Genomic DNA, 13052 nt, shown 5'->3' with positions numbered 1-13052 from the left:
TAAAAAGTTAGAAGCGCTGAGGACAGTTCATGGGTTGAACACCTCAAACAAATAAGCCCTAGGCGTAGAACAGGCAAGAATACCTGAAAACATGCAGTACTTTTCCATCTAAATTAGGCTTAAAGAGATGAAAAAGGACAAAACTAAAAAGAGTGAAATATTCGATGAGAACGTGGTAACTCCCTAATACACAATCGTAAGTCAGAATGAACTGGCTGTGGTCATTCGGTCGTTATCCGGTCAAAAGGGTGGCTGGTCCCATGGAGCCAACAATTCCTGGGGTACAGTTCTGTAGGGCATTTAAATACGACGGAATCGGGCTCCAGAGGAGCATTTTCAGAGCATTTGAAGCTGAACCACACTTCACATTGTGCGTGGCTCCCGAGTGAGGATCACAGGGAAGACACAGGTACGAAAAGAGCCATAACTCTCGATGTTCCACTGCGCGGTTTTCAAGTTCCCAAGCACTCTGGTTGTGCCAAGCAATGCCTTTTGGGTTTTATTTTCCTTGGCTTTTCAGATGGTCAAGTGTTTATGTTGTTTCAATAAATTATTATTTTAACTCAATTCTATGTTCAGGCAAAAACAAAACAACAAAACTTCAAGCAAATTGTATTTGGTTTGCTGAGGTATGTAACCATTATTAGGCTATCAAGAAATTCAATCTGTAAATAAATTACCTCTTGCCCTACAAACTCAGTGTGTAATGCTACCAGCAAAAGACAAATGTGAAGTCAGGGAGTTCTAGAAAGTGCCTCCTAATGTCTGGCCAGTGGAAAAAGGATTAAAGTTTTTTTTACCTCCAAAAACACACTGACAAATATCCAGACAAAATCTAATGGCAACAACAAAAAAAGACATCCTGTGCTTTTGACATCTTTCTGTTTATTTTAGTTCTTTCAGGTGTGTCTTTCAACAAAGACCTAAGTTGTCATTTTCTAACTCTGAGAGCAGTATTTGGAAGTCACAATGCCTGAAGGTATTGAGTAATTCTCTTGACACTTAATTTCCCTGTTGGGAGAATCTCAAGAAAGGGAGTAGTCAAGAGTGAGTAGAAAAAAAAGTCCCAGGTAGAAGCATTTATGTTTTCCTTCCCTGGAACATAAAGCACAAGAATTTAAGATTTCAGTGGTCTGAAAGTTTTTATGAGAAATTATTGTCAGTTTTTATAGAATCAGGTATATCCACCAAAAATTGCCTATTATTACCATTAATTTGGTCCTTACATATGTCTAAAATTGTAGCAATTCTGTTTCAAAGGCTATCTTTTAAAATGGATATGTTACAGACTTTACTGCTAACAAGAAGTTTGTAGTTACAGAAGTCTTATGAGATACAAGTCTACTTTACATACCAAAGCTCCTTTCAAAATATTAAGGGGACTTCTTCCTAAAACGAGTGTGCATTTTTTCCTAATCATTCCTGCTCCTTCTTTCTCTGAGCATTGTGTGATAATGTTTTGAACAGTCCTTGGTCACGTTGATACAGAAGAGAGACTCTGTTAGGAACACTGCATATTGAACAGATTAAAACATCTTTAGGTCGTTGCTTCCCAAAGAGTGCTGAAGATGATTTAGGAGCATATATCCAAGCAAATTGCTTTAAGTTTATGAGTGTAACCATTGTGTTCTGTATTATAAAAAAAAAAAAAAAAAAAAAAAGGAATCCACACTGCAATATGAAGTTTCACTTTAAAATGCATTTATGTGTATTGTTTTAGTTGTGACTTTAAAAGAAAGAATAGTCATCCAAGGGCATTAAAATGAGGCAAAAATCCTGAAATTACATGTAGATGGCTGACATCAAGACAAGGAAGTGTGGCTTTGGGATAGCTTTCTCCAACCCAATTCCTAAATATCAGCCTCTTTAAAACTTACTCTGAGATGGAAAAGCACCTGGCTCCTGGCTCCTGCCATCGGATCAGCGCAGTGCGCCGGCCGCATCGCGCTGGCCGCGGCAGCCATTGGAGGGTGAACCAACGGCAAAGGAAGACCTTTCTCTCTGTCTCTCTCTCTCTCACTGTCCACTCTGCCTGTCAAAAAAAAAAAAAAAAAAAAAAAAAAAAAAAAAAAAAAACCACTTACTCTGAGATAGGTATGATTGCCACATCCTGACACTAAGCTTTTTTTTTCTTTATGAAGGTACCCATTTGATACCTAATTTTATAATATATCATTTTAAAAGAGAGTCAAGGAGATTAAAATCATATAGCCAATTCATGTTGCCGGTGATGCACTTCTTCAGATCCAATCAGCCCACCAATCACTGAACTACAATTTGAAGTCCTACATCCTCTGCTCTTCCTCACAGCTACCCCCGAGACAGTCCTGGGAGTTTTGTGCACATAATGAGCTTTTTCTAATTGGAAATACTTTCCAAAATCACTCTTCAGTTTCAGCCTACCACCACTAAACAGTTGCAAATAAAATAGCTCTCAAAGATCATGACCTCATAAAAGATTTTTAACTCAAAGACAACAACGTGCATTAACAAGTATCTAAGAAAATACAACAGGCTTGTCATAATAGCTAAACGCCGACACAGAAAATTACCAAAGTTTAAAACTCCAGCAGCATTAGGCTTTGGGTTGTTATTCTTATTCAATGAGTAAAAACAAACCAAAAAGTCAGTAAAATTTCGAGTTTTACAAAACAGAACAAACATAGATGACAAGAGATAACTGGCCTACAGGCAAGTTTTCTGTATCAAACACCCAAAACAAGACAAAATTCAAAGTCACAAAAAAGTTATAATAAAAGGCTAAAAATAATCAGGAAATGAGGAGAAGAGGGTGACAAACAACTGACCTGTTGCAGAAGCAAAAATTTGAAACTAAAAATACAAATATTTCAGAATTAGAAATGCCAACTCGAAAGCTTACTTTGCCCACAGAAGATGCAGGATGTCTTTGTAAAGGGTCTGGCAGCCTGGGTTGCAGTAAAGTTTGAGGAAGCAGCAATAAAATGCTGTTTCCATAACTTGGGATCTGAACATCCCAGTGGGGCACTTGGTCTGTGTGGACTCCAAGAAGCCTTTTCTCGTATCCTTAAAAGACAAGCTGCTGGGGGCAGCCAGGGTTGGAGGACACTCACCCTGCTCCTGTGCAGTGACCTGGGCCAGTTTTGCACTTACGTTCATTAAGGCACAGGAAGACAACCCAAAAGGCGGAGGTAACTGCTTGCCTGCTTGCATGTAAAAACAGTAGGAGAAGAGCAAGCCCTAGGAGTCACCAGCACCATCACCTCCTGACACCAGCTCTGCCTGCCCTGTCCACTCTCCCCTGCATGAGTCTGTCAGTGAGCCTCCCTGACTGCCACTTTCCCAGGGATCAGGGGTGGAGTCAGTATTGGAGCCACACACCCAGGCCCTCACACCCACACACTCACACCACCACACACCTGGCCCCATCACACTCACCACACTCACACACCCTCACCTTCACCCTCACACACTACACACACACCCTCACATCACATGCACACACATGCTGACACACACACACACCAAACACACATCCTCACATCACACACACACTCTCACACACTACACACACACCCTCAGACACTACACACATCGTCACATTACATGCACACTCTCACACTCACACCTTCACACACTACACACACACACCCTCACATATCACTCACACCTTCACCCACTATACACACACACCCTCACACATCACACACACACCCTCATACTACACACAACCCCTAACACACTACACACACACCCTCACACACTACACACACTCTCACACACTACACACACCCCCTTACATTACATGAATACCCTCACACTCACACCCTCACACACTACACACACCCTTATACATACACCCTCACACACATCACATGCACACATGCTGACACACACACCAAACACACACTCTCACATCACACACACACCCTCACACATCACACACACACCCTCACACTATACACACACCTTCACACTCACACATACCCTCACACACTACATACACACCCTCATATCACATGCACACACATGCTGACACACACCAAACACACACCCTCACATTGCACACACCCTCAGAAACTAATACACACCCTTACATTACATGCACACCCTCACACTCACACCCTCACACACTACACACACACCCCCTCACAATACACCCTCACACACAACACATGCACACATCACACACCCTCACATCACATGCACACACACCCTGACACACATATCACACACACACTCTCACACACCTTCACAACTCCCTCACATCACACACACCACCACACACACACCCTCATACATCACACACACATCACACACACACCCTCACAACCACACACACACCCTCACACACATTACACACCCTCACATCACATGCACAGGTCACAGACACACACCTGCACACTCACACCACCATAGACCTGGCCCCTCACTCACATACCACACACACAAGAAAACACACTCACACACATCACAAGCACACAGCACCCACACGCACACCACCCAGTGGCAGTCTCCTTAGGGAGGAAAGCCGCTTCCCTAGCTGTGATTTCTTTTGAGAGTCGGAGAACACATAAGAAGGAAGCTTGAGGCATGCAGGAAAGAAAGGGGAGAACTTCGATCCACTTCACGTGACCCCCTGGATCTCACTGTCCTCATCTGTGAAGTGGGCTTTCTCGGGCCTCCACTCCCTATGATGGGGAAGGGGCTGTAAACAGGGGGTCCCAGGCAGAGCAAAGGCCCATCCCACGCTACCCGCACCGCACGGGGGTACCTGCTGCCCGCCCGGAGCAGGACGGTCTCTTGTGGACTGGCCTAGGGGATAAGAGAGGGTCCGTGTTTGCCTCTGACCTCTGCTTCTACACCATCCATACCTAGCCCCTTGCCTCCCCATCCCTTCCCTTCATATCCTTCCCCTCCCCTCCGCTCCCCTCCCCTTCTCTTCCTCTCTCCTTCCCTCTCTCTACGCATCCCCCAGAGAACTGCGCGCAAACGTGAAGAGCCAGGGGAAGCAACAGCTCTGTGAACTATTTAGCAAAATCAATATGCAATTCCGTGCCACGGCTCCCGCGAAGCAGAAAGCACCGTACGGGCCTGCGGCACGCTTTTGCCCGCGTACCGCCGCGGGGAGGCCGCTCGCGGGTCCCGGCGGGGAGAGCGGCGCCCTCGGGCTCGGCTCTCCGTCTGCTTTCGGCGCCGCCTCCGTTTCCGCCGCTCTCTCGCTCCTTCCCCTCGCTTCGCTTTGCCCCGGCCTGCTCTTCCCCTCCCGGCGCGAGGAGCACGGCCAGGCGGGGCCTCGGCTCCCACCCCGCGGCGGCTGAACGCGGCAGCAGGACCCGCTCCGGTCTCCCGCGGTCCGCAGCCGCATCTCCTCCCCGAAGCGCACCTGAAACCAGAACCCTGGCCGTAAACGCGCCCGCCCGCCAGCCTCTTCGAGGGGGCCCGTGGCTCCCCGGGGCTCTCCCGACTCAAACAGACTCGGGGAGCGCACTTGACCTCGGAAGAGGAAGGGGGGATGGGGGCGCCCCTGAGAAGAGCCGTCCAGGAACGGGAGCGAGAAGCGTCTAGAATTAGGCCGGGAAGCGGGAGGCGGGGTGGGGGGGGTGGGGGTGTGTGTTGGTGAGCGGGACGATCAGGAGTACCAGAGGCCCGCTGGGCAGAAGAGCGCCTGCGGGTGCTCAGCCCGAAGCAGCCAAAGACCGAGGCCGGCGCTCCCGGGTCCTCGCGCCCCCGCCGCCGGGGCCTGGCCCGCGCCCTCCCGCAGATGCTGAGACGAACTCCAAAGTGTGTGTGTGTGGGGGGGGGGTATAAATGACAGGGGAGGGGAGACCCACAGGAGAGAGGATCTTTCCACCTTCCCAGGGGACACTTTCCCCTCCTCTCCTGCGCCAAGCCGGGTGTGAGCGGACCCTGCAGCACGGCTGCAGGAAGGGAATTCCGCCGGGACCCTCCACCCGACCCAGGGAGCCCGCACCCTGGGGTGCAGGCATTCCGGGGCCTCTGGATCCAGACCGTGCTCTAGGGCGCGGCGGGGACCCGACCCTTGCTCGCATGCCCCCTGTTTTGTGGGGTCACCGTGCAGACACACACGGTGAGAGGCTCCCCTCCGCCAGGATTCCCAGAAGGGGTCCGTAAATGCAGTGTATCCCGGGGGCGCCTCGCAGGCTGCGCGCTCGGCCTCGGACCGATTTCGTGCGGCTTCGACGTCGCCTTCTCCTATTAGTTACAAGTTTTCAAATTGGTCTTTTCTCCTATAAATCGCCTGGGAGAGGGGGGTAATGACTTTCAGCAAGTACAACCATAGTCTGAAGTTAATCTTAAGTTAAAAAGGGGCAAGGAAAGATAATATTTATTTTGCATTTTAAGTAAGGACCCAGAAAAGTGTGTTTTCGGGTACTAACAAGTGAGTGGCGACTCAGCCGCGTCATGCAACTTGAGTTTTCCTCCTCCGTGTTTCTCACACGAGAAGTCTTTCTGAGCTGCAGGAAGCCTTCGATGTTGTTCTAACTCATTAGAGAATTCAATGAAATGTTAAAATATTTATTTTTCAATTTTTCAATAATCAGCACGCGTTTTGCCTGGAGGTTTTCACAAAGCGCGCCCCTCTTGGCAAACGCGGATGCTAGAACGTCTGGTCTGGTTCGTCCTGGGGCTTCGAAGGGGCAGTGTGTGCGACTGAGGACCAGGGTCCCTTTGCCTGGTCCTGCAGCAATCAGTGTCTCCACTGTTGGTTTAGCAAACGTCGAACATGTATTGCTTGTGATTAGTTCCTGCAAGAATTTTTCAGGTTCTCCACCTATTGTTAGTAGGGTTTTTGTTTGTTTGTTTCATCTGGGTCAAATAGCATCTCACAAAGTGGCTCCAAACAGCATCTCATAAAATAATAACCTTTCACAGTCAGTTGCTTATGCTAAGGTTTAAGAGACACCCCACCCCAACACCACCATCTCAAGTGAACAACTGAAACCATCCTGAGTTTTCCACTGCAATGCCAGCGATCCCACTGGTTTAAGTAGTCAGTGTCAGTCCAGGTTCTCTGAAACATCTATATTTAATATGATATTTTAAAGTCATTCTGCCTTAGTGCCACATCAAAATATATATTGTAAGTAGATCATTGAAATATATTTATGCATCAATAAAATGTCCTAAAGTTTTCTTCTTTTCACTATTAGGTTTTTATTAAGAGGCACCCTAATAACTAGTCATGTCCTACTGGGATTCAGTAAAATGTAACCAGGAATTTTAACTTCAGGAAAGCACAATAATGATTTTAAGAGCCCTTGTACCAAAGCCTACATCTCTTTAACCAAAAGTAGCTCGACTCCTCCATATTTTTTGGCATTGGGATTTGTTTGTTTCTTAAATCACTTCCCTATGGTAATTGTGATTTACTTCAGAAACTATGTCAATACCAAGCAGAGGTCAGAGTTAGCTTCATGCCTTTTTAAACATTTTTCCCCCAAAGCCTCCATGGTGCTAGAACACCACAACTACTTTAAAATTATAACCAGCATGTATATAAGATTTTTAATGACTAAGAGAACAGCAAACAGCCTCTGTACATAAAGGCATCTGAACGTGAGTCTCACCCACACTTTCTCCACTGTGTTCCCCAACAGAACACACTGAAGTTTTACATTTTCATCCAGAACTGCTAAAAGGGAACTACACTAAAATTTTTCTAATTATCAGTCTCATTGCCCCTCTTCTAAATGTTCTTGTCTTGATTACCAAATGTCATGTCACGTTCCAAAGTCCAAGCATTAATTTGCACATCCTGGATCTTACAGCATCCTGGATAGATTTAACCTGTCAAGCAAATTCACCCTCAGAGCCAACCAACCACCAGTATTTTTTTTCCAGTATTTTTTTTTCTAGACACCAAACCTGTTCCATCATCTTTTCTGTTTTTCCAATACTGACTTTGTGTACACACATACACACACAGCTGTAGCAAACGTAGACTTATGCCTGGTGCCTTGGTAAAGTGGTTGAGATGTGCCTGTACTTAATGTGTTCTATCCTTGGATTTGAAAAAATGTGATTAGACCACAAGACCTCTCCTTTGAGCCTCAGTTGGATCCTGTAGTGGTCTTCTGTTACTCACTAACCCCAAATGACACTGTGTACCTCCAGTCCCCAACCCCCAACTCCATTAAATACTGGACTAGAAAAAAGCTTGTCATTAAGGCTGCAGTTTTTCCATTGTCCAGTAGACGGCATAAAAGATCAAGCCTTCAAATGCTAAACAATTCACTAAGGCTGTCTGGTTTGGTTTGGAGTGTATGTGAGTGTGCTATTCTTTTAAATATTCAGCCAGAACTGTATCTGAGCAGAAGAGACTTATCTCAGAACTTAACGGCAACTCATCAAGGTTTTGAAACATTAGTGATAGGGAAAGTTTAGGGTATATTCTCAAGAAAATGCAACTTCAGAGAATACACTGACTGTTAGAAATGAGAAGTGCAGAGGGGAATGTTATTGAGAATTTATCATTTAAAAGTTATCAACAAAGGAAATGAAATTGAGAAAGGTGCAGTACATTTTAAATTATCTGTTAATGGATAAAGAATGTATTTACAACTGAATGTTCAAGATTCTGTATCGTAAGTTGGCATGATATGTCCATGTTTTTTATTAGATAAAATATACAGCCCAACCCACAGAACTGAGGATTGTATTTCAAATGGGCTTACATATGCATGCATATATGACGTGTAGTAAATGAGAAGAAATTCGCTCCACCAAGTTCTGTGAGGAGCTCTTGGGGGATATTGGAGGACGATGCTATTAGAAATAATAGTTGAGACTTTGCCTCTTCTACAGCCATGTATGACTTTGCTAATATTTATATTTTACTAAAAGGTTTCTATTTCCCTTTAATTCTGCAGACACTCTTAATGCAGGACCAGGGGGTGGAGCGGGGGTGGAGAGGGTAAAGTGTGAGCTAATAACTCATTTCCCAGTTAATTTTATTAAGAATTTATAGCACTGTTTAGAAAGTTTTAAGACAACCATAAATTTTATTAGGAATATTTTATTAAGCCCTCCATTTAATTAATAAAAGACCTCTATAACTTCTGAAAATGTCAGAGCTAGTAATTATGTTAACCAGTGTAGTTTTTTCCCCCTCTAGAGACCAAAGCTTTGTAATGATTTGAAATAGAAAAGTAGTAAAGAAAGCACCCCCACCCCAATTTTTCTCTTAGCTTTTGCATTCTCGGGCCAAAGTAGAGTGACTTGGGTATTTTCCTTCCAATGGTTAGAGAGCCTAAGCTGACCTCTCACTGACTTCTGAACTGGACCCAGACATTCTTTGTTTTCTGAAGCAAAATGCAGTAAACAAATTTCCCAGTCCTTATAGCCTCCATTGCTCTGGGGCACTTGATTAACGTCCTCCTTGATCCTCTGGGTTGACCCCCTTGCACATGCCCTAACCAGGTTTCTCCCTTTAATAGACTTCTAAATAGTTTCTTTCACTTTTCTCACAGCCATTCATTAGCTCTGACTTCTTGGTACCTTTCTCCCATCACATCCAGGCTCTTATCTCTAACATTCCTCTATTATCTCTACTAGATTTCAAATCTATTTTCTTTAAGCTGTCTTCCCCTCCTCTCATTTCTGTGTTTTTGAAATGCAAATGCGAATGTGGGAGTGAGATGTAGAGGAGGGATGTTCTTGAGGGACCAACCCCAAGCCTCCACACCACAGGATAACCTAAAAAGCAATCACAACATTTTAAAAGGCATCTTGAAGTTAGGTGGCAGATGATAAACTCTTATCATTCTGTGAACACAGCTGCCAAACTCGATTGATTAACAGGCTTTTGTTTATTCTGGGCTGGCAAATACACACACATTTTACCTTAAGAGGTGCCTCTTTAATTTCACAGGGCTTTGGAACTGACTCATCAGTGTGAAGTTTTGGGACAAAAGCCTAATTCAGGATATAGGCCTTCCCAAAGGCACGGCTCCTTATAGAACAGAAAGGTACAAGGGGAGTTTACCCCCAGAGGAGGCCAGCAGCCCAGAGGAGCTCCGCTGGCCTCAAATGCCTCCCTTGGGAGGGGAGAAACAGCAGAGACCAAGGGCCCAGAACACCTCTTTTTAGTACTCCTTCTCTATCTGTGGAAGGTGCCCGAGGAGGTGAAGGAGGAGCAGAGAATGGAAGGGCCTTCACCAAGTCAAGATGCTGCAGAATAAAGTTCACTTGCCTAGAAAAGAAAGTGTACGATCCATGCTTAGGATAGGTGCTGTCACATAGCAAGCAGGAACGTCTCATCCGCTCTCACTGACACCTAGGACTTGGCCCTTCACTTATTCCTTTTAATAGATGATTCATTGTTACCCTGTTGAAGGAGGTATCCCTTTTTTTTTTTTTTTTAACTTTTATGGCTCCTATGTTAAAACTCTAGACACCCTCCATGCAATTTCTCCCGGCAAGCCCCAACTGTAATAACTGTTTGCTAATTGTAAAATCCTTATCCAGAATGAGGTTTGGGCAAACAATTTGTACTACTGTAATTACATTGTAAAAGTGTTTCAGCCCCTTGATTGTCTAGAATTAATTGTACAAAGGCCTAGAAGTAGCATTGGGTTCACAGTTACAAATGGATAGTGGGGAAGAAGACACTTTTCACAACCAGTAAGTTTATTTTAAGCTCACAAACTCAAACTGTTCCATTCTGTAAGAAAAATCTGTGTGTACGACATTTAAAGAACATTTTTAAGGTGACCTGGCATACCATGGTTTGCACCCAAGTCTGCCTACTATTTTGAAGGCTCCGGTTGTTGGAAAAGAGTGATTTACTTGAATTTTTTTCGTTTTTAATCTCTGCTGAAAACAAAAGATATTATTTGCTGGAAAGCAATAACACGAAGCCAATCCTGTTGTTAAAAAAGTATATTCCGTATATTAACAAACTGCCCTTTTCCTAATGTGAAAACGTGGAGGGTTGAGCGGAGGGAACGCCCGGCCGGGTTACCTAAGTCTGCTGAGAACCCCTAAGGGCTGGTAAAGATCATGGTCGTCTAAGTGTATTTCGCAGTAAATTTCCCTCAGTTAAATTACACAATCTCCCTCGCAGTTCACATAAGGGCCGTGAGCGAAGCCGTGCCCACGTCAGGCTTTGGTTCGACGCCCTCCCCTGTCCCCCTCGGGTCCCCCTCCCGCTCCCAGGAGCGCGGGTGCGGAGACGGCGCGCACGGCCCCGCAGGCAGCCGTCGAAGGCGCTCAGGTGGTGGGGAAGGCCGGCGGGCTGCGGGCCGGCCCGGTCCTCTCCATACTTGGGAAAGGCTTGTGCTGCCTGGCCCAGCCAGCGCCACTCCCCAGGAAGAAGACAGAAATCGCCTCCCCGAGACCCTGAAATTGGCCTGAAATTTGCTTCCAAGTTCATGCCGCGAGGGTGGGGAGAGCAGGGGTCAGGCGTGGGCTCACAGGCGCCGGTCATCCACCTGGCTGCCCCTCACCCCCCGACCCCCAGGCTTTGACTCCGGGGCCTGCCTTCCCTTTCCGAGTGAGGCGTCGGGGAGTTTGTGCCAGGAAACTACACACGTATGCGACGTAAAAAGTAAGAGATCCTAAAACTTGAGTGTGCCAGACAAAAGAAGAAAAGGCGTGTGTCTGAGGGGGATGGGGGGGCGAGTCAAGAGATGAGGGATCCCGAGGACGTTTGGAACCGACGGAAAGCAGCCGTGGCTCTTCGGAGGAGAGAGCGGTTCTGGGTGGACCGCGCCAGCCCTGTCTTCCAGGCGCACACCGGGAGCGGACTGGGGCGGGGGGCTGGGGGAGGCTGCGGGGCTCGTCGGCTCGGCCTGCTGGAAACGCTGCCCTCTCGGGGCGGCTCAGCCTGCGCCGACCCTTGCGGAGGCTTTAGGAAGCCACAGGAATCGCCTCGGGGAGGCTCCGCGCGCGGCGGGGACCCGGTCGGGACCCCGGGTCCGACGCTCGCCCTGGTGCCCGCTGTCGCAAGCCCACTCCACGGAAACTCGGGTCGCATCTTCCCTGCTACTTGGCGCCTAAGAGTTGGCTGCTGCACACCTCCGAGCGCCTAACCTTTTCCAAACCGTCTCCGCCAGAACGGAGCCCCCTCGCTCTGGCTGAAAACTCTGCCCCCCACCCCTGCGCCCCTTTAGGGGCCAGGGCTGGGGCCGCGGCCCGGGCCGCAGGACGGGGGTGGGGGTGAGGGGCGCGTGCGCCCGCCGCTTCGAGGGAGTCAGCCTTTTGGCCACCTTCGGGGCGGGAATCGGGGCTGGCGGTTTGCATTCCCGGCAGATCGAAGCTCCCTGCTGATCGATTATTTGATAATTGATTTTCCCCGCAGCCAATGCGCGGCCGCCTGGGCGGGGGCGCCTCCTGATTGGCCGAGCCCTTCGCCACGGCTGCCCACCGAGATTTGGGTGAGTTCATTTTCCAGCCGACCGCAGGGGGAGTTTTCGGCGAGGCTTCGGCTGGGGGGTGGGGGCGGGGGTTCCTCTCGGAGCCGAGCGAGCTGCGAGCCCCGCTCGGGGATGGGAGGCTTCCCGGCGCCGGTCGAGCTGCTGCGGCCAAGCCCTCTCAGCAGACCGGAGCCCGGCGGGCAGCAAACTCGAAAATAACACCATTACATAGCACTGTAAAGGGCCACCTCAGAGTGCCACAATAAAGAGAAGGGGGGAAATGACTAAGCCCAGAGAATAGGTATTCGCAGGGGGAAAGTTAAAGCCAGAGGCGCCGAGCCTCCGAGTTTGGGTACCGGCAGCTTTTGTCTGCAAACCTCGGCTCCCGAAGTGGATCCTTTTCCTCAGGCACTGGGAGTTTTCGCCGAACCGAGTGTGTGGGGTGGGTGGTGGTGGGGGGACAGGAAAGTGTGGTCAGCAAAGGAGCAGGGCGTCGCCGGGGAGAGAGCTGGGGGCGCGGGGCCCCTCCAGGCCCGCGCGAGGCCGAGGCCGGAGCCCCTCGGCGCCTCGAAGACAAAGGCGGCGGCGGCCGCAGCCGGAGCCGAGCGCGCCGGCCCCGTCGCGCCGCGCCCGCAGCGGGTCTGAGGAAAAGCGGCCCTCCCCGCGGCGCCCGGGCCGCAGCTCCGCCCGCGA

The 13052-nt window shown here is 48.3% G+C and overlaps 1 protein-coding gene across 4 annotated transcripts in view; it reads left to right on the top strand.

Moving 5' to 3' along the window:
• Window positions 1–11170: 11170 nt before the first annotated feature.
• Window positions 11171–13052, top strand: part of MEIS1 (Meis homeobox 1) — a 141520-nt gene continuing 139638 nt past the window's right edge. The window contains exons 1-2 of one of the 4 annotated variants that reach the window (XM_051837788.3): window positions 11171–11551; window positions 12305–12380. In XM_051837788.3, coding sequence (XP_051693748.1) covers window positions 11538–11551; window positions 12305–12380 — 90 coding nt within the window. In that variant the 5' untranslated portion in view covers window positions 11171–11537. Of the gene's footprint in view, window positions 11552–11707; window positions 12381–13052 lie in introns of those variants that run through there. The other 3 variants (XR_016230312.1, XM_051837800.3, XM_089327599.1) reach the window with 3 other exon arrangements.

This window comes from Oryctolagus cuniculus, chromosome 2, assembly GCF_051225735.1.
Source record: "Oryctolagus cuniculus isolate XC-2025 breed Fujian yellow rabbit chromosome 2, ASM5122573v1, whole genome shotgun sequence".
Classification (NCBI taxonomy): Eukaryota; Metazoa; Chordata; class Mammalia; order Lagomorpha; family Leporidae; genus Oryctolagus; species Oryctolagus cuniculus.
The sequence above is the reverse complement of the archived record's forward strand: the minus strand, read 5'-3'. Positions and strand labels throughout refer to the sequence as shown.